Source organism: Psammomys obesus, unplaced genomic scaffold (genome assembly GCF_907164565.1).
Source record: "Psammomys obesus unplaced genomic scaffold, mPsaObe1.curated_primary_1811, whole genome shotgun sequence".
In the NCBI taxonomy this organism is placed as follows: Eukaryota; Metazoa; Chordata; class Mammalia; order Rodentia; family Muridae; genus Psammomys; species Psammomys obesus.
Window position 1 is genome coordinate 14,844,152 of NW_026596147.1, and position 25,920 is coordinate 14,870,071.

Sequence of the window (25,920 nt, forward strand, 5' to 3'; positions counted from 1 at the left end):
ATAGATTTTCTTTTCTTTTTAAATTTTGATAAAATTTAATTTCACTTATTGCTAGAAGATTTACATCTTATGCATAAGATGTGCATAGACAGATGCATTTGTGTCTGCATGCACAGGCGCACGAGTGCGGGTACACACACACGTACTCACCCACAAACTTGAAAATAATGAAAATAAAAGAGAAAATGTTTGCTAACCCAAAGCACTTTTCAAAAACCTGCTGTCTTGTTACCTCAGCGATAACTGGCTCAAAGTTGCCTTTTAAGAAGCAGATGAACATTTAGCATAACATTTCACAAAAATTATGACTTGTAAAATGGCGTGAGTTGGTGGACCATTTCAAAAAAGGCTGTCTTTAGTTTTAAATATTACCCCAATTTTAAAATTTACTATGGGGACCAGTGAGATGACTCAGTAGGTAAGAGAACTCACTATACAATATGAAGACTGGGTTTGAACCCCCAGCTCCCATGTAAAGGTATGCACAGCTATGGGTGCCTGTTACACCAGCGTTGCAGAGAACAGAGAAATGAAGGTCCTGTGAGCTAGCTGGGCAGCTGGCTTAGCCTATCGAGAGACTTTCTGGTCTCAAGACAATAAAAATAGAGAGTGATGGAGAACCCAAATTATTCCCCTACCCTTTATGTGAAGCCCCTCTCCACATCACACACATACAGACAATTTGATATTGCAAAGTGTGTTTAAAGCAATACCAAACAAACTATTAGATTTGTGGAGGAATAGCCCATAATGTATTGTCTTTAAAAAAAACCCAAAAGATGTTATTTTAGAGGAAATGTGGGAGAAATAAGCTCCAACACTTAAGCTGCATCATTGACAATATAGTAGAAAGGCAAAGGAGTGGCAGGTAAGCCTACAACCTATTCGTAGCATACATCCAAAGGAAACTATGAAGGAAATGGAAAATTTGATTTTTTTTTTTTTTTTACAAAGAGTCAGTTTAGACTACCAGTTATAATACATGGAAAATACCCTTGCCTTGGACAAAGCTACTGTCATGTCCTTATTTAAAATTATTGGATAGTTTGCCTGTAAATGAGTTTTGAATTTACACCAAAACCATAGTGTTCTTTTTTATTTACATATCAGTTTAAAAAGAAAAGCAAAAACATGCTGTTTACATTTGATTCAAGACCACAAAAGCTGCACATGCCAGGCAAAGAGTGTGGCTTTGTTTTTACACTCCCTGTAAACATCTATATATTAGATTTCCCCCTTTTAATCAAGGAGAACCAAACATTTGTGTTAGGATAGTGGTATAATTTTTGAAATCCTTAATTTCATTCTAAAATTGTTGTTACCTCCCTGTAGAAGTAATTGTAAAAAGAAGTTTCTTCAGCTGTTCTGCTAAACATTATATTATGTTCCCATTCACAGGGAAATGCAGGATCCAGTCCATTGTTTCTCTCATTGTTTTACACAAAATCTTAAGATATGAAGTCAAATATGAGCAAGTGACAAATGCTGTAGGCTCTGTGCGTCCTTTGGTAGCTTCTGTGTAACTTATGGACTTCCCTGTGACTCGACAGGTATTGATAATGAGTGGAGAAAGACTCAATGCATGCCACGTGAGGTGTGTATAGATGTGGGGAAGGAGTTTGGAGCAGCCACAAACACCTTCTTTAAACCTCCATGTGTGTCCGTCTACAGATGTGGGGGTTGCTGCAACAGCGAGGGGCTGCAATGCATGAACACCAGCACAGGTTACCTCAGCAAAACGGTAGGTATCAGTCCTGCTCTGTAGCCCTCTGAATGATCAGGGGAAGACTACCTTACACATCCGGTCTCAGTGGTTCTTGCATTTTATGTGGGGAATGAGGAAACTGTTTTGATGTTCTTGTGGTTTTTTGATGCTACATTTTCACATAAAAAAAAGAAACAACATTATAAACTCTAGGCTTATAGTTGGGTCAAAGCCTAGTGAAGAAAATTATAAATATTATATATATATATACTACCTGTACTATGAATAGACTCATTCATAGATGCATTTGTGGTGATCCTCAAGAATAATCATCATTACAAACTAGAAAGACAACTCAGTTGCTTAATTTGCAAACACAAGGTTCTGAGTCCAGTCCCCAGGACCAATGGGCATCACAGTGATATGGGTTTATAATTCCTGTGTTAAAGAGTCAGACACAGGCTCAACAGCCAGCCTAAACCAATAGTCAGCCCCAGGTGTCAGTGAGAGTAACAAAGTAGACGGCTCCTGAGATATGATACCTGAAGCTCTGGCTTTCATAAGTACATGCACTCCCACACAGATGAACACACACACACACACACGCACACACACACACACACACATGAAGAGAGAGAGAGAGAGAGAGAATAACCATTTTCATTTACAAATAAAACCCTTACAAATGTTTAAACCTTCTTGTTATAGAAATGTAATGAAAATATGTACTCAAAATATAAAGTTAAATAATCTTGTTCTGTGTTGTAATGAGAAAAGAAAAATTGTAAGCTGTGATTTGATTTGCACAATATAAAATTTTATCGAATCGACAGATTAGCTGACTGCACACTTTAACTGATCAACAATGTCAGCTCAGCACTGTCTTATGTTAGTATAATGTCAACGACTGTGGAAATTACGACATTGCCCTTAATTAATACTGGTCTAGACACTTAAAAATGAAACTTTAAGCGTAACTTAAAGGTATGTGTGAAGGCACTAGAGCTGAACGGAGTTGGTAAGAATTGAAGGATTCAAGAAAACTGCACATACAGAAAAGGTCAGAAGATAGTATATTAGGGCATATTGCAGAGTAAGTTATAGGAAATTCATGAGGCCTTGATGAATACTCTAACCTCATTCTAAAAGCAATGTGGCATCAATGAGGGCCCTTTAAGCTGGAGAATGACACTATTAGACATGTGCTGTTTACAATAACATGCTGATGTAGCATGGAAACGGGACAGATGCAGAAGAGGGGAAGCTGAAGTATGGAAAGCAGCAGGGTATCATCACGCTAACGGGGAAGAGAAGCAAAGGTATCTTAATTATTATGATGGTAGAAACATGGGGCTTCAGGAAAAATGAGGGGGCAGCTAATATTTGCCTGAAGCCTACCACTCACTCATCCAACTGCACTTATCCATGGTTTCTCAACTACTGTGTTTGTTTTTCATAGTGATTCACCCCAAATCTCTCCTGATTTCCGTAATCCCTACGTACTGCTGTGAGTCAGCTTTCTCCTCAGAAGATAGGCCTACTATTGCCTGAGAAGCAACTTAGTGAATCTCATTCTCTCCTGTTCTCTTTTCTAGTGTTACATTGTCATCAGTTTGGTAAAGCCAAACTTACTAAAAGTTAAAATTTAACTAAAAGTTCAATCAATAATTCCACTAAATAAACATAACTTCCAAATATCACTGGAACCCAGATAATGCCCTCACTCTAATGTAGCCGACATCTATCTCTCTCCAAGAGCATAACAAATGAATCTAATAGCTGCTGTCCCACATCCATATGTAGCTCCTTCCAACATACTAGCAACATTTTTTAGTGACATAAACTCTTTTTGGTAGCATTCTGGGCCTGCATTTATCCAGTATACTGATATATTTCTATTTGCCGGTTGGAATATCCAGAAAAGAGTGTCTTTGATTTGTACAAAGACACTAACTTGAATACTCTGCATTGTTCCCTTCTTTGAGACACAATTTTCCAAGTCCTGCAAAATCCCTCACTCTCAACTCCCACCTGTTATTGCTTTTACCATCAAAAGCTGCTTTTTCCTGCTACTCAAATTCCTTTAACTCTTGGATTCAGTGGCTGTTCACCTGCCAGTGGTGAATGTGTAGTCCCCAAGTTTCCATTCATCCGTCATGCTCCGCTCTTCCTCGGGGTTCCTCACAAAAGCCACTTCCACATTCCCCTGGTATCGTGCTGCATTGTTCTGTAGCCTCTTTTGTTACCTGTAATTTACCATCATCACACCATCTGTCAGGTTTTTATTAATTTTTTATTGATTTTTATTTTTTTGGGCTCTAAATTCCATGAAAACAAAATTTGTTTGTTTATTAGCCTAGAGAATACTTAGTGTAATACTTGGCATGGGTTAAATACCTGACAGTGAGTAGAACGAATATGTGAGTGAAAGGAAATGATTTAAAGATCAGAGGTTGAGTTTTGAGTACCTTTACTTTGTGAGTTTCAAAGCAGTAAAAAGGTGTAGATTCTAGAATGATATTAGACATAGAATTTTAGTGAAGTGGCTGTGTCTGTTCACTTTTAACTTGAGAGAAAGCATCATGTTGATAATTGTTATTTCAAATGTAAAACCACCTCTCTATTTGTCTCAGCCACTACTTCCTTTCGTTTTGTAAAACCATGCTCTGCTCCTACCAAAAGGATCCTCTTGGATGCTTTGGTTTAAACAAAAGGAATAAATTTAACTTAAATTCTGTTAAATGAGTGACATCCCATAGTGTTTTGCATAAAATAGTGACACATACATCTTGCCCAAATACAATTTAGTATGTGGTCAAGAGGATTAGTATTTGCAGATGCAGAGATAATTCAGAGCTTAAGGATGCTGATTTTGTACAGGACCAGAGTTCAGTTCCTAGCATCAAAATCTGGTGGTTCACAAAGGCCTGTAATTTCAGCTCCAGGGGATCTAACTGCTCCAGTCTGCACCCGCATCTGAACTCATTTTATGTACCCCATGCTCACTCGCTTACACACACATATACATAAACACACAATACATATACACGAGTGATTAAGTCTAAATTTGTAAAATAATAAAATCAATATTCATCAAGTTATTAAATGTAGTGTAGATGCTATTAAAGAGAACCTACAAATTTGTGGGAGTGAATTCAAGGAGTTTTCCATCCCAAGTTACTAAATCGTGACACTTCCAAAGGTAGGAAGGAAGTGTTCAGTTGTGTTTCTCTTGCTGCTGATACAGTCTGTTAAATGTTCTGCTTTTTACTTTCTCCTAAGTCTATAAAAAACTTTCTTACCAATGTAGAGTGTGGGAATGTGTGAAGATATCTCTCCAGTAAAAAGATAAATGAATAAATTCCTTACTGTTAAATTTCTTTAAAGTAAAAGGAAAAAATAAAAACCAAGCTTTTGTTTTGTTAATGTTTCAGACACATATTTTAGCCACCAAAGTCACCAGCCTGAGTCATATAAACCTCAAGAGCACCAGAGTTTCAAGTGTTGCGCTACAATCGCTGATTTCTAAAATGGAAACTTGATGTTTTTTTATGGGTCTCTGTGAAGGGCAGGTTATCAGAATGCACGAGGAAGGCTGTTTCTAGTTGCAAAGTAAAGCCACATGGGCTGAGCATTCCAAACTGAAGTAATCAATAACAACTGTAGCAGAGGCTGTCCCCTTGAGCATCCAGAAACACGTAGACTGGATACCATCTTAACCTCTTACACAAACATGCCCCAAGTGTGTTTTCTTAGGTGAAGTTGTGTATTTAGGAGATAAAACCAAAGCTAATGGGAATCTTACAGAAAGTAAGCTATTTGGTGATGAAAGGAGAGGCAAAGAAAGACATCTGCTTTGAAGCCACATGTGTGGAGGAGCAAGCTCTGCGAATGCTCCTATTTCCCCTAAGTACCATCCCAAAGTTGGGAATGAATGGAGAAAAGTTACTAGGACCATACGTCTGATTGGGAGACCTGAGATTTGCTCTCAAGAAACTGAACCTTTTTTTACAGTTGTTAGTACCAAGCCAGAGCCGCTAGCCTAGCCTTTATGAACTGACTTTAAGCATCATTTAAAATTCTGTTTTTCCATCTTAAAAAGAAACAGTAATTTTCTGGGCATGGTAGCACATGACTATAATTCCAGGGAGGCAGGAGCAGGCAGATCTCTGTGAATTGGAAGCCCGCCTGGTCTACAAAGCCAGGACAGCCAAGGATACATAGAGAAACCCTGTCTCAACCAAAACCAAACAAAAATGAAACAGCAATTTATGCTTCATTATTTTTATAGAAATCATGTAAACATGTGCATTGCCAAATCATTCCTTTATATTTTATATTTAAATAGAATGTATCATAATTTTTTTTACAACACAGTGTATTTATGCCTCAATATAAAACAGAGCTTTATACTACAAGTAGGCACTATTATTTTGTTCTGTAGTTAGAAATATTTCTTCCAGAATGCTGCAGTAGTGTAGAAGATTAATTTAGTCCACTCATATGTATTCATGTATTTTATAAGGAATTTAATTTGTGCTGTATCTTTAGCAAATAAATACAGCTGTTAGAAAAGGTTTCATCTTCATGTGGACAAAGAGCTCACGACCAGGAAGAGTTAACACAAAGTAATGGAGTAACGGCATTTGCCTGAAGAAAGTAATGAAGGAACCTTTGGGAAAACAGTACTTTTAGTCGCATAAAGATACTGAGGATGTTAATGATTTTATCAAGGAATCTGAAAACTCTTCATTTGAGGTTTTAGCCTATTTGTAACACTGTTTGGATTTCATGCATCACACTATGCTAATTAGTTCAAGCTTATGTCAAACACTTCGACCTGCTTTTATTTTATTTTTTTATTTTTCATTCTAGATCTAATCTGAGTTCTATAGGCTTTGAACAACTATGTTTGAGTGGCCAGAACATTAAGTTTAACCACTAACACGAACTTTGAGCTTTCACATTTTCGCATTTTTAGGTATTATTAGTTTAAATGTTTCATAGTTTTAAGTGTGATTTTACTATTGCTAGTATAAACTCAAGCCACAAGCTTTTATTTTTATGTTTATTGTGCTCAAAGTTAGGATAATAAAACAAAAGGGAATTATATTTTAGATATGACGATGTCTTAAAAGTCTCAATTTGGGGCTGTATTTGTATCCAAAATATTTCTGTTGAATTTGGTAATAAACTGTATCCCTGGTATTCCCAAAGAAAAAGTCCTGCACTTTCTCTTGACCAGCCTATAAGGTGTATGGAGATGGAGACTGTTGGTCTGCAGCAGTTGCTATGCTGGGTAAACACTATTGTTTCAAAGTGTGCTCTGCTAGAAGTCCATTCTTGGTGAAAATTGACCACTGAATATTCTTAAAAGGAATGCCAATAGATAACAACAGGAAATCTAAGGTCAGAAATATTTCCTATTTCCCCCTATTTAGCACACGTTCACAGAATATAAAATCAGATATTTTCCAATTCTCAGACTTTTAAAATGACTTATGTCTGTGTCTTTTTAAAATCTGTTCCAAAGCCAAAACAAAGTATGTAGATATACATGACATCAGTGTTCATGAGCAATACTTTTCCCATTTAAAAAAGTATAAATTAATATTATGTACTGTTCTGGAAGTACTTTATATCAATAAACCTGTTTTAGTAAATATGAGACTGCAATAGATTACATTATTAAGTAAAATGTGCTGTCTCTTAGTACCAACTGAATAGACATGCTACATATCGACCATTATTTAATTCTGCACATCATCCCTGAATGTTGTAATTTGAATTTAAGTGGATAAAAAAATGCTACTATGTACATATTAAAATGCAAATTAGCCTGGCGACAGAGTGAGAATAGTATTAAAGCATAATGGAATCCACTTACTGTTCCGCGCATCAATACGTTTATATAGATCGTGCCTCTACTGACAGAAGATTGTCATTAACCATATTGTTCAGGTTTGGCAAAATGGCCAGAGAAGATTTCATATGAAGGTTACACTGTTGTTACTTGTTTATTAAGAATATTTATTAGAAACTCTCTGACACCTTAAAAAATCCTCCTATAGTATCTATTGTGGTTGTGTGTTAGGCTGTGTGCTCACAAGCCCGTTACATGTGTGTGTGAATCAGTGCATGCACACATGTGTGTTACACTCCTGCTCGCTGATAATATTGTTACCCACGAGCTGCATATTGTGGGTATTAGTGATGGCTCTCGGCCTGGAATTCCAGCAAGGACCTTAGCCACTTGTATATGCTCAATAAATCATTACTGAAGATCGGAAGAAGGAAAATAATTTAAGCAGAAATTTAAAAATAAATATCAGAAACTGTTTAACAAAGATTTACGTTAATCTTGGATAGCACTATTGTAATAAAAAATGATGAGTGCAGAAAAGGTAGACTCAAAACTCACCAATAATTATCGCCATTATCGTCATTATTTTATAGATAATAGAATGGAGGCTTAGGATTGATATACCTGTTTCTAAGCCACAGTTATAAACGGCAATTCCAGGACTCTACCCAATTTCTCTTATTCCTTAGCTACAAGGTCTTGGTTATTATTTCATACTTGGGAATGACTTAAGACGAAAACAACCAACTGTCTGGAGACTATGTAGATTTAATTTGAAAGTGGCATATGCATTTCTAAAATGTACTTCTAGTTATTGATTACCTACTTGTTTTTTAAAGTTTATATCTTGTAAGCATTTATCATCTGATTAGAAAAAGAGGCCTGCTGATTCATTCTATGCAATATACAGTTTAGCATAGCTATTGAAAACCACAAACTTGTTTGCAAACAAGAAAATTTATAGTAATTTGAAATATAAGACATATTTTCATCGACATATACATACGGGGCAATACAGAAAGAAATTGGAAACTAGAGAAGCCCCTTGAATACATGGCAAGAGCTAGCATAGGTACAGTCAGCCCTTTGAAGTTGGCAGATGGATAAAAATTATGAGGGCTCTTTCTCTGAACCCTCACCTTTCCCTACTCACATATTCAAATACAGAATGAAAAAAACATTGAGTCAAAACTTGAGGATGGAGGATGTGTTTTAGAAGAAAAGCTTTAAGCCTGTTTATCCCTATCGATCACATTAATTAACTCTAATCAGCTTCCCTATTGTCTACTTAGCAGAGGGAAATGTGACAATGTTAATTGTAATTTTGCTTTCTTTGAGTTTGGTTAATTCTAAAGTTTTTTTTTTGTTGTTTTGTTTTGTTTTGTTTTTTCTTCTGAAGCACCACTGTACTTGTAGCACTCACAGAAGCCCAATTTACATCAAAAGCAACTCTGTAAAGGGTAGTGTTTTTAACCTCTTCGCCCGTTACATCATCCCGTTACTTATATATTCATCCACACTTTCTTTCTACCTTTGGAAGCTTATGGCCATGTTAATTTTTCTGGGAATATACCTTATTAATACACAGTTTAGCTGTCCTCTGTCTGACCAAAACATTCTTCAGAGTCTTACTACTAAATAAAGCTCATTCTTCTGTGACACCCTGAGAGTGAATATTATCTACTAGAGTATGGGAATGGTTCCATGATCACTGAGGCTGCTTGTTGTGGCCTTCTGGTCCCTTTCCCCTTTGGATAACAGGGTAGATGGAGCCTGGAGTGACAATAACATTGTGGGTAGAGATGTTCCTGCCAAGATTTGAGGGCAGAAACACTTCAGTCCTTATCCACAGTTATCTTCAATGATGCCTTGTCCATCACTGTTGGAGACAGTGCTGTGTCGTCATGTAAGACAATCTCAGAGCGAAATCACAAATGCCCTAGTGGCCTACCACCTCTGAATTCTTTTCCAGTCATCGTGCTTTCTCTTCCTTTTCCTGATTCTTTGGCTGCTCCTCTCCTTTCCTTCTGCCCAGCCACATCCCACAGAGTGGCTTGTTGGGTTCCTAGTCTCTACCTAGTTCCTACCATATTTGTTTCCAGGAGAGATTTACACAACACTTTACAAAGGCATCCTTTTCAAGTTCTCTCCTTCTTTTGCCCATTTCTAATGCATATGGGTTTCCCCATTAGTAGTCTACCTTTTCACAAGATGTTTACAGGTTTACTTGCCTTCTTTGTTAATGTTCCTCTTCCCCAGGTTTCTATTACAGCACAAATTCTTTTTGCATTCTCAATGATCTCACTGAATAGCACAACAATGCCCATGATTTTATTCATAGCTTTGATACTGACAACTTGTACCTGGCTCTCCTACAGCTCTCGACACAGACATTTAATTGTTTATTATATGATCACATTAGACCTTTAATTACTGGCTTATATACCTTGCTATCATGTGCACCATCGTAGAATGTAAGATAGATCACTATGAACGTAAAATAATATATAAATATAAAAATTAAGAGCTAAAGCACAGCTCAGTGTTAGATCTGTCTAAGCTCTGTCCCCAATATCACAAAAAAATAAATAACTTATAAATATTTTAAATATCTCTTTTATGCAATCCCTGGAAGTAAAATATCATTTATTATATTTAGTTAACTAGAGAAAAATATATATCTTGGGAAAACTTAACCACTTCTCCAAACCCATACAATTTTTAAATATGGGAGCTAAGAAAAATATCCTGCCTGGGTATATTCCTCTACCTGTCTTCTATGAGCATGCTATATTTTGCCAAAAAGTAGTTGAGCTATTTAATGTAAATGGAAGTACCCGTCAAAGAAAGAAAATGCGTATCATATAATTTAGATGGTCCTTTTCTAGCTATGTAAGTTTACTTTCATAGATACATTAAAAACATAGAATTCATATTAATTGCGTACTATGTATCGCTTAAATATGCACACATTGTGTAATCACATTACATACTTCTCTCCTCAAATATTTACAACTCATTTATGCAAAAATATTGAATATATGTCTGGCTTTTTGGGATATGCAATACACAAATGGTAACAGTCCATTCATTGTGAAATAGCACCCTAAAACTAATTACTGCGGTCTGACTGCAGCATCCCCCTCCAGTCCACCCCACTTTCTGGAAACCAACATTTCCACTCTTCATTTCAATGACATTTATTTTCCACTTCTATTTGAGATCATATGGGACCTGCACTTCTGTGCCTAGTTTATTTCACGTAAAGTGATCTTCAGGTCCACCCATGTTGTTATAAATAATCATATTTCTTTCTTTTTAATTCAGTGAGATAGTCTTTCTATTGTGTGACCACAATTTTCGGGTTATTTTAGTTCCTTACGCTGTCAGCAATTGTCAACTGATGGCATAAAATTACAGCCAGGGAAGAGTTTCACTGCACTAAGGTATTTTGCCCATTGAAGCACTTTTCAGTTTGCCATGAGAATACAGAATAACATGGGTTCAACTGTCATTTCTTTACTATAAATAGATCTTACAAACAAGCATTTAATGGGTAAGGTTTCATTTTTTTCTAGTAATAAATTGGCTTATAAACCTTAGGAATTGAAATCCATTTGCTCTGTGTTCAGGTTAAAACATTGCCTTTCCTTTGAGGACAGAAGTGTAACAGACAACTTAGCTAAACTGCATCTTCAGACTCTAATTCAACACAGCATGTAAAATGTCCTACTTTATTTTTAGCTCATTTTATAAGGTCTGTCAAGATTTTAGTAACACAGCTTTGTTTGTTGAAATAATGGAATAGTTGTTTTTATGTTAAATGTTGTGAATTCTTGAGATCTGAGATGTGTTAAATGTTCAAGGAGAAATTTCATTTGGAATAAAAATTAATTTTATAAGATAATTTGTGTCTGTGGATTCAGTTTACATAAAATAGGACTTAAGTAAGCATTCTTGGCTGTGTGGACAGTAGCTTTGCTCATAAGTCAGAAGATATTTCCTTCAGATAATCTGTGTCTCATTTTAAAACCCTCGGCTTTAAGACCTTGACACTGAGGAATCCGGGACTCTGAAGTTTTTTTTTCTTGAATACACTGGTTTGTCACTGCTTTGTTGCATATCATTAGTTGGTAGTCACACTTTTAATATGATTCATAACTAGCGATGTGATGCAAACATCTGAGCTATTTATCATTCCTTTGAAAGATTCTGTTTGGGAGCAAACCACTCTCTGTTATTATTTGAAAAGTGTCAGTGCCCTACCTACACTACCCAATACCCAGTCATAGAAAGCTAATCTCATGCCCTCTTTTGGACTCCAACATGTCCCTTGAAAGTCCTCTGTAGCATGTATATAATATTTTTCTTCTTTTTATCCCTTTGTAGTTGTTTGAGATTACAGTGCCACTCTCTCAAGGCCCCAAACCAGTCACAGTCAGTTTTGCCAATCACACTTCCTGCCGATGCATGTCTAAGCTGGACGTTTACAGACAAGTTCACTCAATTATTAGACGTTCTCTGCCAGCAACATTACCACAGTGAGTATGAATTCAGTCTATTTCTTCCTACATATTCTCCTAATATGAAATTATCTTCAAATAAACACAAGTTTTTAAGGGAAGTTTTGTAAAGACTGTTGTGTTTCTCAGGAAACACAAAACCTAAAATATTATACAATAAGAGTAAAATTGTTCTGAGCTACCCATTGTGCAGGCAGGGTAGTTCACAATATAAAAGGATGTTCTATAGAGTGGGGAACATCCTACCACTGTTTACACAACTAAAGAAGTAGTCACATTGATTTAACATCTATGAAACTGAATATTCACTTACAAGTCATTCTGAAGCTTAAAATTTAAATCTGAATGAGTTAAATCCAAAACAAAAATTAACCATATGCTTTATGATTTTATAGTAAGATATAGTTGAAATATAGTTCCCTATTTCTTTTTTCATATTTTTGTTTTTATTTATTATTTATTACAATTTATTCAGTTTGTATCTTGGCTGTAACCCCTCCCTCATCTCCTCCCAGTTTCACCCACCCTCCCTCTTCTCCTCCTATGCCCCTCCCCTATTCCAGTAATAGGGGAGGACCTTCTATCTAACCCTAGCCTATCAATTCTCACCAGGACTGGCTGTATCATCTTCCTTGTGGCCTGGCAAGATTGAATGCCACAGGGGGAGGTGATCAAAGAGTCAGCCACTGAGTCTATGCCAGAGACAGCCCCTGCTCCTTTACTAGAGTTTGACTATTGAAATCTTGATTACTTGAATTTTCTCTTCATATTACTTTAATTAACATTCAGACTGTAGTTTCACATTCAAGTTTTTTTCCTGTCTTAATTTTAGTTTAGCAAAGAGTAGCATTTGATTAAAGGGAAGGACAGAAGATCAGTTCAAACATTGTGAATAAATTTTTAGAATAATTTTCATTGTTGTTTTGGGTCTTATGAATTTTGAACCCTGAAACAAAGATGCAGCTCAGTGGGTTTTTTTTTAATTGTTTCTAGTAATTAAAAGTGAATCAAATATAATTCCAGCACTTATTACAATAGCATAAATACATGGATGATATGTAAGACAAGAAATTAAGAAACGCTTTTACCTTCAGAGCCTCGACAAGAAATGTACCCATGGATTCTCCTCATGCTGCTGAATTTAATTTGGCAGATAAGTGGCCCTCTTCAGGACATTTTAGGGTGAACTCAATGATAGCTTGACTATTAATACAGAACTGTGTTCTCTATGAGGAAGAAAAGATCTCACAGATATCTATAAGGGAAACCATAGGAATATAAGAAAGAAAAACAACCACCTTAACATAGCAGGTCCTATGTTTCATCTCTTTCATGTGGTCCTTAGATTGCTGTTTATTTTCTAGGCCCCGTTTCCTTGGATAAAGCAGCCATTCTGAAAACCTTCGGTAGCATCTTTGTGTTCATGGTCCCTAAATTTCATTTGAAGATATAATCATATACTTGTCATGTAGTAATTTTTCCACACTTATATTTCCATATAATCATATTAGCTATATGTTAAATCCAAAGATTAGTTCAATCCTTTTTATTTCTCTGTTTTTCATAGCACAAAGTTCTCATATTCTTTTGAGACTTTGTAATTGCAGTTATTGCAAAATAATTCTTCTTTTATTCCACAAAAGCATGATTAATTATTTGGGAGAAGAGTGAGATAACGACTCTACCTTCGTATAATTCTCATCACTTCCATTCATCTACTTTATTCTATGTATGTGGCTGATATGGCACATTAGCCAGGTCAGGTTCTTAGTATTAACTCTTTCTCCCATTCCTGTTCACTATTTTAAGTAAACTTTAAAAGACATAATTTGCTTCATCAAACCAAGAACAGTGCCTATCAGTTAAAGAATTGAGGACCAATTTCTCACCATTATTTTTCTTTGCTATCTTACTTGACATTATTCTCTACATCTGTGTTTTACAAAGTGTGATTCTTCCCTGGTCACAAAACCATGTCCTGCTCTGTGTCTTATTCCTATTATGACTTTAGCTTGAGGTAAGTGCTCTCTCTCTCTCTTTCTCTTGGCCTTTCTAAGGCCATATGTATTTCTTAGGCCTCAGATTAAAGTTTTTCCCCTGCATTTGTTATATCAAAATACCATAGCATTGCTTCTGTATTAAGATGACAGCATTGCTTTTTGCTCTGGACATTATGCTTTAAAGATGCAATTGTGTTATTACATTTACATCTAATTTGTTTATTTCATAACTACTAATATTCTATTAAATTAAAACTGATTACATTTTTATGGTTTTCCTATGGCAGTCTACTACAGTAAATCAATGTACTACAAAATAGAAAGAGAAGGGTATAATCAAAGAAGGGTAGAGGAAGAGATACACAGACACATACATATACACAGAGAACATAATAGTGGTAAATTTATTGGTTGGTTAATTGGTTTATAACTACAATGTCCATGAAGATGTAAGAAAATTGAACAGTCTAATGGCAATCAGTGGGGTGATTTAATTAGATTTCAATTAATTCAATAAATAGAGTATTGTGTAATGAAATTACTAAGGCTGTGACTTTGAAGTAGTAAACAGTGGCCTAGAAAAATCCTTGTGTTTTTATAAAGGTATGCAGGTAGAATAAGAGGTTTTATAAAGGTATGTAGGTAGAATAAGCGTGAATGAACTTACCAGTGAAATTCAGTCAAGAGAAGCATTGTTTAAACCCTGAAGCATTGTACTTTAACAAGATATTTTGTAGTAGCTGGATTGTAAGTTTTATTGAAGATTGCCTTTGATGTCGCAGCATTTCTGTGGCTTTCTGGATGACTAGGAGATGGAACAACAAAGTGTAAATCATACCAGTTCATCTGTTTCATTTCTGTTCTGTGATTTTCTCCATTGGGTAGAAAAATTAGAGTGAGAAATCTAGAAAAGCTAAGCTTTTAAAGCTTTAAACAGCAACCTCAAGAGGTTTTTGGTTTTTTGTTTTGTTTTTGTTGTTGTTGTTTTTAGGTTTTGAGGTAGAGCACAAAGTTTGTTATACAGAAAATGGCAAGACAAATTTTAGCATAACCAAAACACTTTGCGTATTTTATGCTCAGGACGCGTAAGACAATTATTGTTTCAACATGGTTGATATCATATGCTTGTCTTTATGGAGAGAAAGAGCCAAAGAAGTTGAGGCATATTTGCTTTCATCAGTTAGCTAGTATAATAAAACTAATTAATAAAATCCCATAGGCTACATAGCAGTTCTTCTTGCAGTACGTTCTACAGAATTTGTCCAGTGACCAAAGTCAGGGATCCACAGTGATAGTATCATACAAAAGAATTTCATTGCCCTTGAAATCCCATGTTACACCTGTGTATTTCTCCTTCCCTTGTACTCCTCACATCATGTGTTATTATGAGGTCGTAGCAACTTTCTTTTGCCCTTTAATGATTTTTGATGTTGTTGTCACCTGGTTGGGGTTTTAGTTTTCTGAGACTGAAGTATTGTTTCCGCACGACAGTAAGATCACAGGCCTTCTTGAAGTATATTCTTACTGAATTTCTGGTTGTTTAAACTTATTCATTCTCTACCTTAATTCAGTTAATTTGAATTAAATGTGGAAATAAAAATGTCAGTGATGTAACAATTTCTATTGCTTTATTTTATTAAAACTTCTGTAAACCGTCAAAACACAAATAAAGCAGAGGCCTTAATACCTCTCTGCACACATTATTCACCTGTGTTCCTCCTCTCTTAACCATACAATTCAAAACTCAAGCACTCTGTACTTAAGTCAAGCACTCAGTAACCATACAACATTGAACTGCTAATTCATATCCATCGGTGGATATGACATATTACGTTTTCAAACAGTTTTTAGAATTATATAAAAAGAACAAATTTGATCTTTCCATTTCACTTTTTAAGCTAATGTACATATTTTCTTATTTTTTTCAAATATTGCTTGCCAGATTTATTAAAAGCGTAAAATTTTCCATCCATTAGACTTTATCTACTTTTTTTTCTTTGACTACTGAACAAACCCTGGCTCTGTACTCTCTTCTTCATGTCAGCAGACTAACAGAACACAGGCAAGCAACAACACAGACAAGGCCATAAGCTCGTGTGAATTAACAAAATTCAGTTCAAGATAGATAAGTATATGCACATCAGTTGGATGTATGTATATTAAAAACATACAGGCCTTTATAATTTAAACTTCAGAATATTAAGGATGCATTATTTCTTATTGTATTAGATGAAGGAAGTTACATAATAACACTGACTACAAGGGCACTTTGCATATACATTTTTCTAAGAGTGCGTGTGTAGGAATTGAACCCATCATCTCACATATAGTAACAAACATTCTACCATTCAACCACTCTTTCACCTAGAGTGAAAGGTTTTATTACTTTTTACTCATTGTTAAGCACTATAGAAAAGTTATAACTGAAAAATGTCTATGTAAACATAAAAATGTATCCCAGTGACATGAATAATGAGATCAAGGTAAAAATTATTTTAAAATATTTGGAAGATAACTAATGGAGGATTTTATCCAGATCTCTGAATCCTTTACATCACCAAAATGAGGTTGTCCTTTCAGTTGTTATTCAGACAACTTTAAAAACTGTCAGGATCTATATTCTTCCATAATACAAAATTGAAGTTCAGATATCATCGACAGCAGGCACCTAAGAAATTAAATCTCTGTCTTGATAGTTATCAAAAGTGTTAAGATGGAAGGGAAGAAGGACCTCCCCTACCAATGGACTTGGAGAGGGGCATGGGAGGAGAAGAGGGACGGAGGGTGGGATTGGGAATGGATGAGGGAGGGGGCTACCGCTGGGATACAAAGTGAATAAACTGTAATTAATATGAAAAATTGGTAATGGAGCTGGGATTCTCTTAGCTTCTTGGCATATATAGTTTTAAGTTTTTTTTCATGTATCAAAACATCATTTTGTCTCTAAAGAATATAAAATTTTGTCAATTATACTTCAAAAACTACACATTTGGGATTAATTTATGAAGTAAATATATTTCAAGATTATAGTTCTTTGAAAGAAGTGTTAACATCTCAGCTCTTTTCTATCAATTGTGGTATAATAATGTCAGTGTGTTTTAGTACATTCACTGTGGGTTTAAGAAGTCAGGGAATCTCTAAGAATATAAAATTCAGTGCCAAAATGTAGAGAAAACATATCAAAAATATAAAATACATGAGATAGCATGCCATAATATTAAAAGTCTAAGCACTAGTTTATTACCCAATATTTAGAATTTACTCTACCCAGAATGCATACCTCTTTCTAAAATTTCAGAAATGTTAATAGATAAAAATGTTGACTTTATTATTGAATACATAATTTTCTTTTTTAAATTTTATTTTATTAATTACACTTTATTCACTTTATATCCCCCATAAGCCCCTCCCTCCTCCCCTCCTGGTCCAACCTTCCCTTCCCTTTCTTCACCCATGCCCCTCCCCAAGTCCACCGATAGGGAAGGTTCTCCTCTCCTTTCTTCTGATCTTAGTTTATCAGATCACATCAGGAGTGGCTGCATTGTCATCTTCTGTGGCCTGGTAAGGCTGCTCCCCCCTCACGGGGAGGTGATCAAAGAGCAGACCAGTCAATTCATGTCAGAGGCAGTCCCTCTTCCCATTACTATGTAACCCACTTGGACACTAAACTGCCATGGACTACATCTGTGCAGGGGTTCTAGGTTATCTCCATGCCTGGTACTTGTTTGGAGTATGAGTCTCTGGGAAGACCCCAGTGTTCAAATTTTCTGGTTCTGTTGCTCCTTGTGGGGTTCCTGTCCTCTCCAGATCTTACTATTTCCCACTTCTTACATAAGATTCCATGCACTCTGCCCAACAGTTGGCCATAAGTCTCAATGTCTGCTTTGGTAGTCTGCAGGGCAGAGCCTTTCAGAGGCCCTCTGTTGCAGGTTCCTAGGTTGAAGAAAACAGGAATACATAATTTTCCTATTGAGAATGCATAGATTCATGAACTCATGACTTCTAATTTCAAAAAACAAAATCTATGGCTAGCAAAACAGTCAAGTGAAGTTTTCAAATAATGAAATAACTTTTATAAAAGTAACTGTTATCTTTCAGAAAAATTAAAGTTCTGTTTGGAGAGATATTTATTCTATGGGTTGTAGAAAACATGTGCTTCAGGTAATGGGCTTTGCCATGAAATTTCTCAATCATAAAAATCTCTGTATATGCACATTAACCATTACTTTTGAGTATCAATGTCAAAATCATCAAAATGCTTTGAAAAGTAAAACATAAAGGCAATAAGCACATTGTGTTAATCTTTCTATATAATATTTCAACACTTTCATTATAATATAATAACATTTACAAATTTCTTTCCATCTCAGTTTTAGAATGGTATTATATAAATTCTCAGATCTTGCTTCTTACATCTGAAGGAGGGAGCACCATTTAGAAATTATAGAAAACATTTATCCAAATATTTTCTTTAATTCAATATATCTAGTACAATTTCAGATTCAACATTAATATATTTTATGATGAGTAATAATTGCTTATTTGTGTGAAGCTTCTCATATATTTTAGAAACATAAATTGTCTTTTAAGACTATTAGAACCCAAAATATTTAGTTCCCTTTAAGCAAACAATTAGTAACTACTACAAAGTTTGTGTTGTTGAGATTGTTGCAGATATAATTGAGAGTGTTTGCCAAAATAATTTTTTTTTGTTCAACATCAACACAAAAGAGAAAAAGCTGTGTTACAACTAGATTATCTGAGCTCTGTATTTACTGCTATAAAAATCCATATCTGAATCAAGAGAGCGGACATGGGGTAAGATGATCAATCCTCGTTTTGAAAGACAGATGGGATGCGCATTGAACATTGACAGGAGTCTACTGAACACATTTGAAAGACTCTAACTAGCAGTGTTTTCAAAGCAAAGACTCATGACCAAACCTTTGGCAGAGTACAGGGAATCATAAGAAAGAAGGGGAGTTAGTCTGATGAGGAAAGGATAGGAGCTCCACAAGAACCAAATATATCTGGGCACAGGGTCTTTTCTGAGACTGACATGCAACCAAGGACCATGTATGAATGTAACCTAGAACCTCTGCTCAGATGTAGCCTGTGGTAGCTCAGTAACCAATTGGTTTCCCATAGTGAGGGGAACAAGGACTATTTCTAACAGGAACTCAATGACTGGCTCTTTGGCCTCCCCACCCCCCAAGGGAGGAGCAGTCCTGTTAGGCCACAGAGGAGAGCTTTGCAGCCAGTCCTGAAGATACCTGATAAAACAGGATCAGATGAATGGGGAGGAGGTTCCCCCCTATCAGTGGACCTGGCAAGGGGCATGGTGGAGATGAGGGAGGGAGGGACTGGGAGGGAATGAGGGATCGGGACACAGCTGGGATACAGAGTCAATAAAATGTAACTGATAAGAAAAAAATAAAATTAAAAAAAATAAAAAAAATCCATATCTGGATGTTTATAGAACATTTCCAAAATAAATTCATGCAATTGTTTCTACACAAAAAGTTCACATATTTAATTTTGTATTTTTGAAAATGTCCCATAAAACAGCAAATTTTCTGACTCTGTAAAAGACAGAAAATTGTTTTATTTTCCTACTTATTTTAAATAGAGCTCTGACATATACACACTTTAAACACAAAGCTTCCCAAGCTCACCTGAAGGGGACGATCCTCCATTTTTCAGTAGAAGGGGACATAGAAGTTGAGATGATTCCTGTCACTCTGCAATTAAATACCATAGATCTCTGTTTTGTCAACTTTTAAATTTTATTTATTTGTTTGTTTAATTTTTTATCAATTGCCATCTATTCATTCTGTATTCCAGCTGTAGACCCACGCTAATTTTTTAGACTGCAAAAAAAGGAAACTACAACCAAATATATGCATACCACAAGTGGAAAGGGGACTTGTGTCTGAGATTCAATGCACCTCTCTCTCTCTCTCTCTCTCTCTCTCTCTCTCTCTCTATCTGTTTGTGTGTGTCTGTCTGTGTGTGTGTGTAACTGAAAGAAAGTTGTCGAAACCCATCCTTACCACATTCACTCTGATAGGTATGTTATTATTATATGTCATTCCATTCCATTACGAAATATATGGTTTTGGCTTTATTTTGTTCTTCTCTGTTCTTTCTTTGGTTTTTGAGATACTTTCTCATGTAGTGTAGGCTAGCATCAAACTTATTATATAATCCAGGAAGATGAAGTTTGAAGACATTCTGTCTGAAAATCTTTTTTAATTGATTTCATTCTCCATATATGAGCTGTAACCAACAGCTAAAAAAGCATTGCATAAGGCAAAGGTAGGATAAATTACACATTGCCAAAACAAAAAAGAAATGTACCCACCTATAACCAACATATAAAAGGATATTATAATTATATGTAGAAGGGTGTAAGTATGCTTTATAGTAAGATATTAAAGTTTGGATAGAGTATACATATAAATTTAATGATGTTGGTTTAGAAAATTGATAAATGTTATCTGAAGTTGTCGTGAACAATATATCCATTGTTAAATTATAAAATAAAATGATAACTGTATTAGTTACTTTTCTATTGCTGTGATAAAATACCATAACCAAGACAACCTATAAAAGAAAGAATTTATTTGAGACATATTGGGCCCAAGGGAAAACAGTCCATTGCAATCACAGCAGGGAGCATGGGAACAGGAGGGCAGGCATGGTGCTGGAACAGTAGCTAAGAGCTTGATCCACATGCAAGAATCGGAAAGCTAACTCAAAATGGCATCAGCATTTGGAAACTTCAAATCTGTCCCCCCCCGTGACACTTCCGCTAGCTAGCCATGCCTGCTACTCTCCCTTACCATCCACCAGACGGAAACCAAGTATTCTGATATCTGTAACTTATAAGGAATCTCTCATTCAAACCACTACAATGCCAAAATAATGTAGTGAGTAGAGCTTTTCCTTCAGGTTTAACTGAAATTTTTAGGATGGCATGGCATGTTCCAGAAAACAAGGTTTAAATATTGCACTGTTGTTGATTTTTGGTTTTGGCTGTTTTTTTTTTTTAAAGGAAATACTGAAACTTATAAACAAAAATACTAAGAAGAGTAATAACACACTGGGGATAGGGATCAAAACGAACATCGATGAATACATATTTCTCATAGTCTTAACTCATTATCACATAAGTAAATAAGCTACATATTTAAGATTAAAAATAAATCCATGTAACATGCGCATGATAAAGCAAGCACTTCTGTATATAAAGATTGTTGGGCGCCAAATGCCTTTTTGGAATTTGTGAGCATGAAGTCAAGCATATGGGCTGAAAGCCCTAGCTATCCTTTGTTGGTTTTGGACATAATTAATCTTCATTTTGCCTAAAAATACATGCATGCTTATCCTGCTTAAGATCACTTATTTATTCCTGAAAAAATATACTGTAAGCATGTTTATTTTATTTTAAATGAAAAAAAATACACCAAATTGTAGTTAACCCCCACGAATAGCTTATTCTAGATAAATTTCCATTATCTATACTGTCTGTACCAAAAAAAGAAAAACTATCTTGAAAGCATCTAAGTTGCTTTTATGATAATCACTCTTATGATAATCAGCAAGTATTACTGCCATTCACACATAGTTGCTTTTAAGCGATCACCTGGACTGTTTGCATGCTCCATGAAAAGCTTTAATTGACACGATATAGCAAGTAAGCAGGCAAGAAAAAGGTCAAACTTAAACCAAATTCAAAAAATGCCCGGTAATAGACCCTTTCACCAACCCAAAGGGGCCATAACCCTTGGGAGAACTCAAGAAAAGGAGAACAAAGTTAAGTAAACAGTGCCATTTGCTGAAGGTGATGGTGTGGCTGAAGCATATGGGACATTTTAGACACACTGCCATGTTGAAAATAATGAATAGAATGTGTCTTAGAACTGGTGGTGTAGATGTTTGGGAAGGAAAGCACTGATAAATCACCAGAGGTGATGCCTAAACATGGTTATAAAATACATATTTGTAAGATAGACATAGAGGTATGTTCCTACGATGACAACACTGGGAAGGCCAAGACAGTAGGATCACAAGTTCAAGGCCAGCTTACACTACATAATAAGGGCCTTCTTTAAAACAAACACAATTCAGAATTGCTTGTTCTGTAATAGAAAACCCCAAAAACCTTTGTATGATTTCATAATAGTTCTTAGGATGTTTTTGAATGAGAGTGATTTATCACTTTGAGTATATATCTATGCAACTTTTCTTAGCAATGTCCAAATCACACACCTTACTTGTTTGCATTCAGTGAATTATTTAGGATGTTCACAGATTATTTCTATGTTGTAACAATTTGGAACTCATTCAGCATTCTTCCACTACATAATGTTGTTTACAATATTGCTTTAAAATGAATGATGTGTGATATCTAAGTAAATACGTCTTTGATATTCACACCAATGTCTCTTAACAAGTTAAGTAGTAAAGGTTAATGCATGCTCAGTAAGTTAGAATATTAAATGCCAAGAAGCCTCCAGGATAGACATTAACTAGTAGAAAAGTCTGCAGAATATATCTTTATTTGGTTCCTAATAATATATAAGAGCTAACGGCACAGAACACAATTAGTTCCAAGTGATAGCTTCTGAATTCCATTTTCAAAATAGTAGTAGTAATAATAATAATTAATAATAATATTAATAACAGCTATGTGAAGAATGGACCACTCTTAGGTGTGGAGGCAGTCAATAAGATGTGATAGTGAGGTCTGTCTTACTGATGTGCCTAATGTTGTAGCCATTAACATGAATGGGGTGCTGTCAGCCAAGGCCAAGACACTTCAAACATTCAAGGAGGGGTTTAAGTGCCTGAGTGAAGACCATTTGTTTATAATTTTTTTCTAAAATAGGGAGGATGAAAAGGAGGTAGGGAGGAAGGAAGAAAAGGAGCGTCAGTAATAAGAGAAGGAATGAAAACAAAATTACAATAAAACATGCTCTAGGATCTTTTTGGTGGGATTTAAAGTGGAAATTATGCTTTGATCAAAAGATATTAGAGTTATGGTTCCTGTGCTTCAAAAATAAGACAGTAAAGGAGTTTGTATGTGAATGTCACCAAACCTGCAGTAGTATCTGAGAGGCAAAAGCTGAAGGCCACCTATGTAGTTATCATCAGAAACAGACCAGTTGCAGCTTCTCATGAAATTTTGTACAGCCACTAAAAGTCATGAAGAGAAACTTTGTTAAATAGCCTTTAGTGTTGCCTGAAATGTATGTTATATTTGATAAATGAAATCACAAAGTAGTATAGAAGGCATCAAATTTTTAAGTAAGTTAAAACAATGTGCCATTATTCAAAGAAACCTATTTGACTATAAAAATAAATAAATAAAAGTCTGCAGTCACCTAAGACCTTTTAACTTACAACGGTAAACTTTGAGATTAAAACCTGGCAGCAGGTGAGGTAAGGATCATTGGGGAGGAAACAGTGATGGTTCATCTATCTTCTTATATATCTTAAAGCTTTCCTGAAAGCATGTTTCGACTTGTAGCACATACATAAAAAAGAAATGATTCTTCTATATGCCAATTACAGCGTTGCTTAGCCTCTGTTTAATCTACCTCCTTATAAGGTGTCAAGCCGCCAACAAGACTTGTCCAGCAAACTACGTGTGGAATCACTACATGTGCCGATGCTTAGCTCAGCAGGATTTCATATTCTATTCAAATGCTGAGGATGGTAAGTAAAAAATATATTTCAGCCTATGTCTGATCTGTATTTTGATTAACATTTTCATATTAAATCACAATATTTCATTCATCACTCCTTAAAATGAATATAAAGTAGGATATTCACTCCTTCCTCTTGCTACTATTTTTAATCTCTATATAAAGGGGCTTATCATTTTCTTTACTGAAAAACTACAAGGAAAGATGTTTGAATGTGTGTATGTGATGCCATGCCCTGAACCAAGTAAGGTCCAGTAAATATGTCCTGTGTTTGTCTAGACACAACCAGTGGATTCCATGATGTCTGTGGACCCAACAAGGAGCTGGATGAAGATACCTGCCAGTGTGTCTGCAAAGGGGGGCTTCGACCATCCAGCTGTGGACCCCACAAGGAACTAGACAGAAACTCATGCCAGTGTGTCTGCAAAAACAAACTTTTACCCAGCTCATGTGGAGCCAACAGGGAATTTGATGAAAACACATGCCAGTGTGTATGCAGAAGAACCTGTCCAAGAAATCAACCCCTGAACCCTGGAAAATGTACCTGTGAATGTACAGAAAACACACAGAAGTGCTTCCTTAAAGGGAAGAAATTCCACCATCAAACATGCAGGTAAGGGGTCAGCATACACAGCACTAATTCCTTTCTAGAAAATGTTACGTTCTCAACCAGGAACCCAAACCAGCAGCTAATTATTAGAATGAAGCCACTAAATCCTCTCAGAATAAATGTGATTATTTAAATCAATGCTATTCTTGCTTGCATAGTCCTCTATGAATTATCCCAGAGTAAATATTATATTAGAAATTCATTCATTAGTCTCTGTCTGAAACCTCCAACAATTACACTTTTAGGTGTAAATTAGGACCAGATACTTTGGTGCATCATTTTAAAGCTTAAAATTAATGCCAAGCTCCATTTCCTGCGAAATTTGATCTAAAAAATGAAATATTTATACTAAATGCTTAGCGAGAGTTAAAAAAATGTTCTAGCTTACTTTCTGATGCTGTGATTAAAAAGGCCATACCCAAAAGCAACTTTGGGAACTTTATTTAACTTACAGGTTATAGTCTGTCATCAAGGAAACCAAAACAGAAACTGGAGACAGGAACTGAAGGAAACCTAGAGGAATACTGGCTTGATTCCAACCTTCTTGCGGGGCCAAAGCCTACCTGTCTAGGGATTGGACCACCCACAATGGGCAGGTTTTACATCAATTAGAAATTGAGAAAATGTGTCACATACATGGGCATAGGCTAACCTGATCTAGTCAGTTCCTTAGATGAGGTTCATTCTTCTCAAATGACTCTGGATTTGTGTGATGACTCTAGATTTGATGGATGAAGTTAACTATGACAATAAAGGAATATGCTGGTAAAGGTTATCAAAACAACATGGTCCTCCTTCAGAAGACTTGAGTTTGGTTTGCAGCACATCAGCTGGCAGCTTCCCTTAACTCCAGCTCTAAAGGATCCAGCACCCTAATTTTGCATCAATAGCCACCTGTACCCACGTGCACACACTCACAGACAAACAGACATACACAAGCAATTAAAAATTAAAAGCAAAAACATTAAATGGAACTCAAGATTCATTTTTAAAATGCTATTTTTATTTTAAGCATATGGGTGTTTTGCTTGTATGTATGTCTATGCATCATGTGTGTGCCTGGTGCCCATGGAAGCCAGAGGAGGTTGCTGCATCCCCAGAACTGTAGTTAGAGAGATGTGAATCTTCTTTCTTCTCCCTCAGTTCATGAAAATTACTGATTTTTTTCTGCTTTATTATATCATTGTGTTTTTTTGTTTGTTTGTTTTGTTTTTCAATTCTGAGAACACTTCAGCCATTGTGCTGTTTTTTCAGAGTTGCTCCACTTCATGTGGATCTGGCTTTCTGTACTCTTCCATCTGTTGTCTAAGCTGGGACTAGAGCCCGGCAGAGGCCTCTGTAGTAAGCTGTGTCTAAGCCTCTTAGTTGCTAGGTCTAGTAAAGGTCTTCACATTCTTTAATGTTACCACTTTTCTAGTTCCAGTCTCTTCTTGTTGTACATTAGAGTCCTGATTCCAGTAAATTTTTTCTTAAATTGTATCTTTTCATTCATCTACCATTTAATTA

At 35.7% G+C, this 25,920-nt stretch overlaps 1 protein-coding gene across 1 annotated transcript in view; it reads left to right on the forward strand.

Annotated features, from left to right (window-relative positions):
• Positions 1–25,920, forward strand: part of Vegfc (vascular endothelial growth factor C) — a 102,827-nt gene that overhangs the window by 73,607 nt on the left and 3,300 nt on the right. Inside the window, exons 3-6 of the mRNA XM_055593687.1 lie at positions 1,551–1,741; positions 11,958–12,109; positions 23,708–23,814; positions 24,084–24,417. Of these exons, the coding sequence (XP_055449662.1) occupies positions 1,551–1,741; positions 11,958–12,109; positions 23,708–23,814; positions 24,084–24,417 (784 nt within the window). The remainder of the gene's footprint in view (positions 1–1,550; positions 1,742–11,957; positions 12,110–23,707; positions 23,815–24,083; positions 24,418–25,920) is intronic.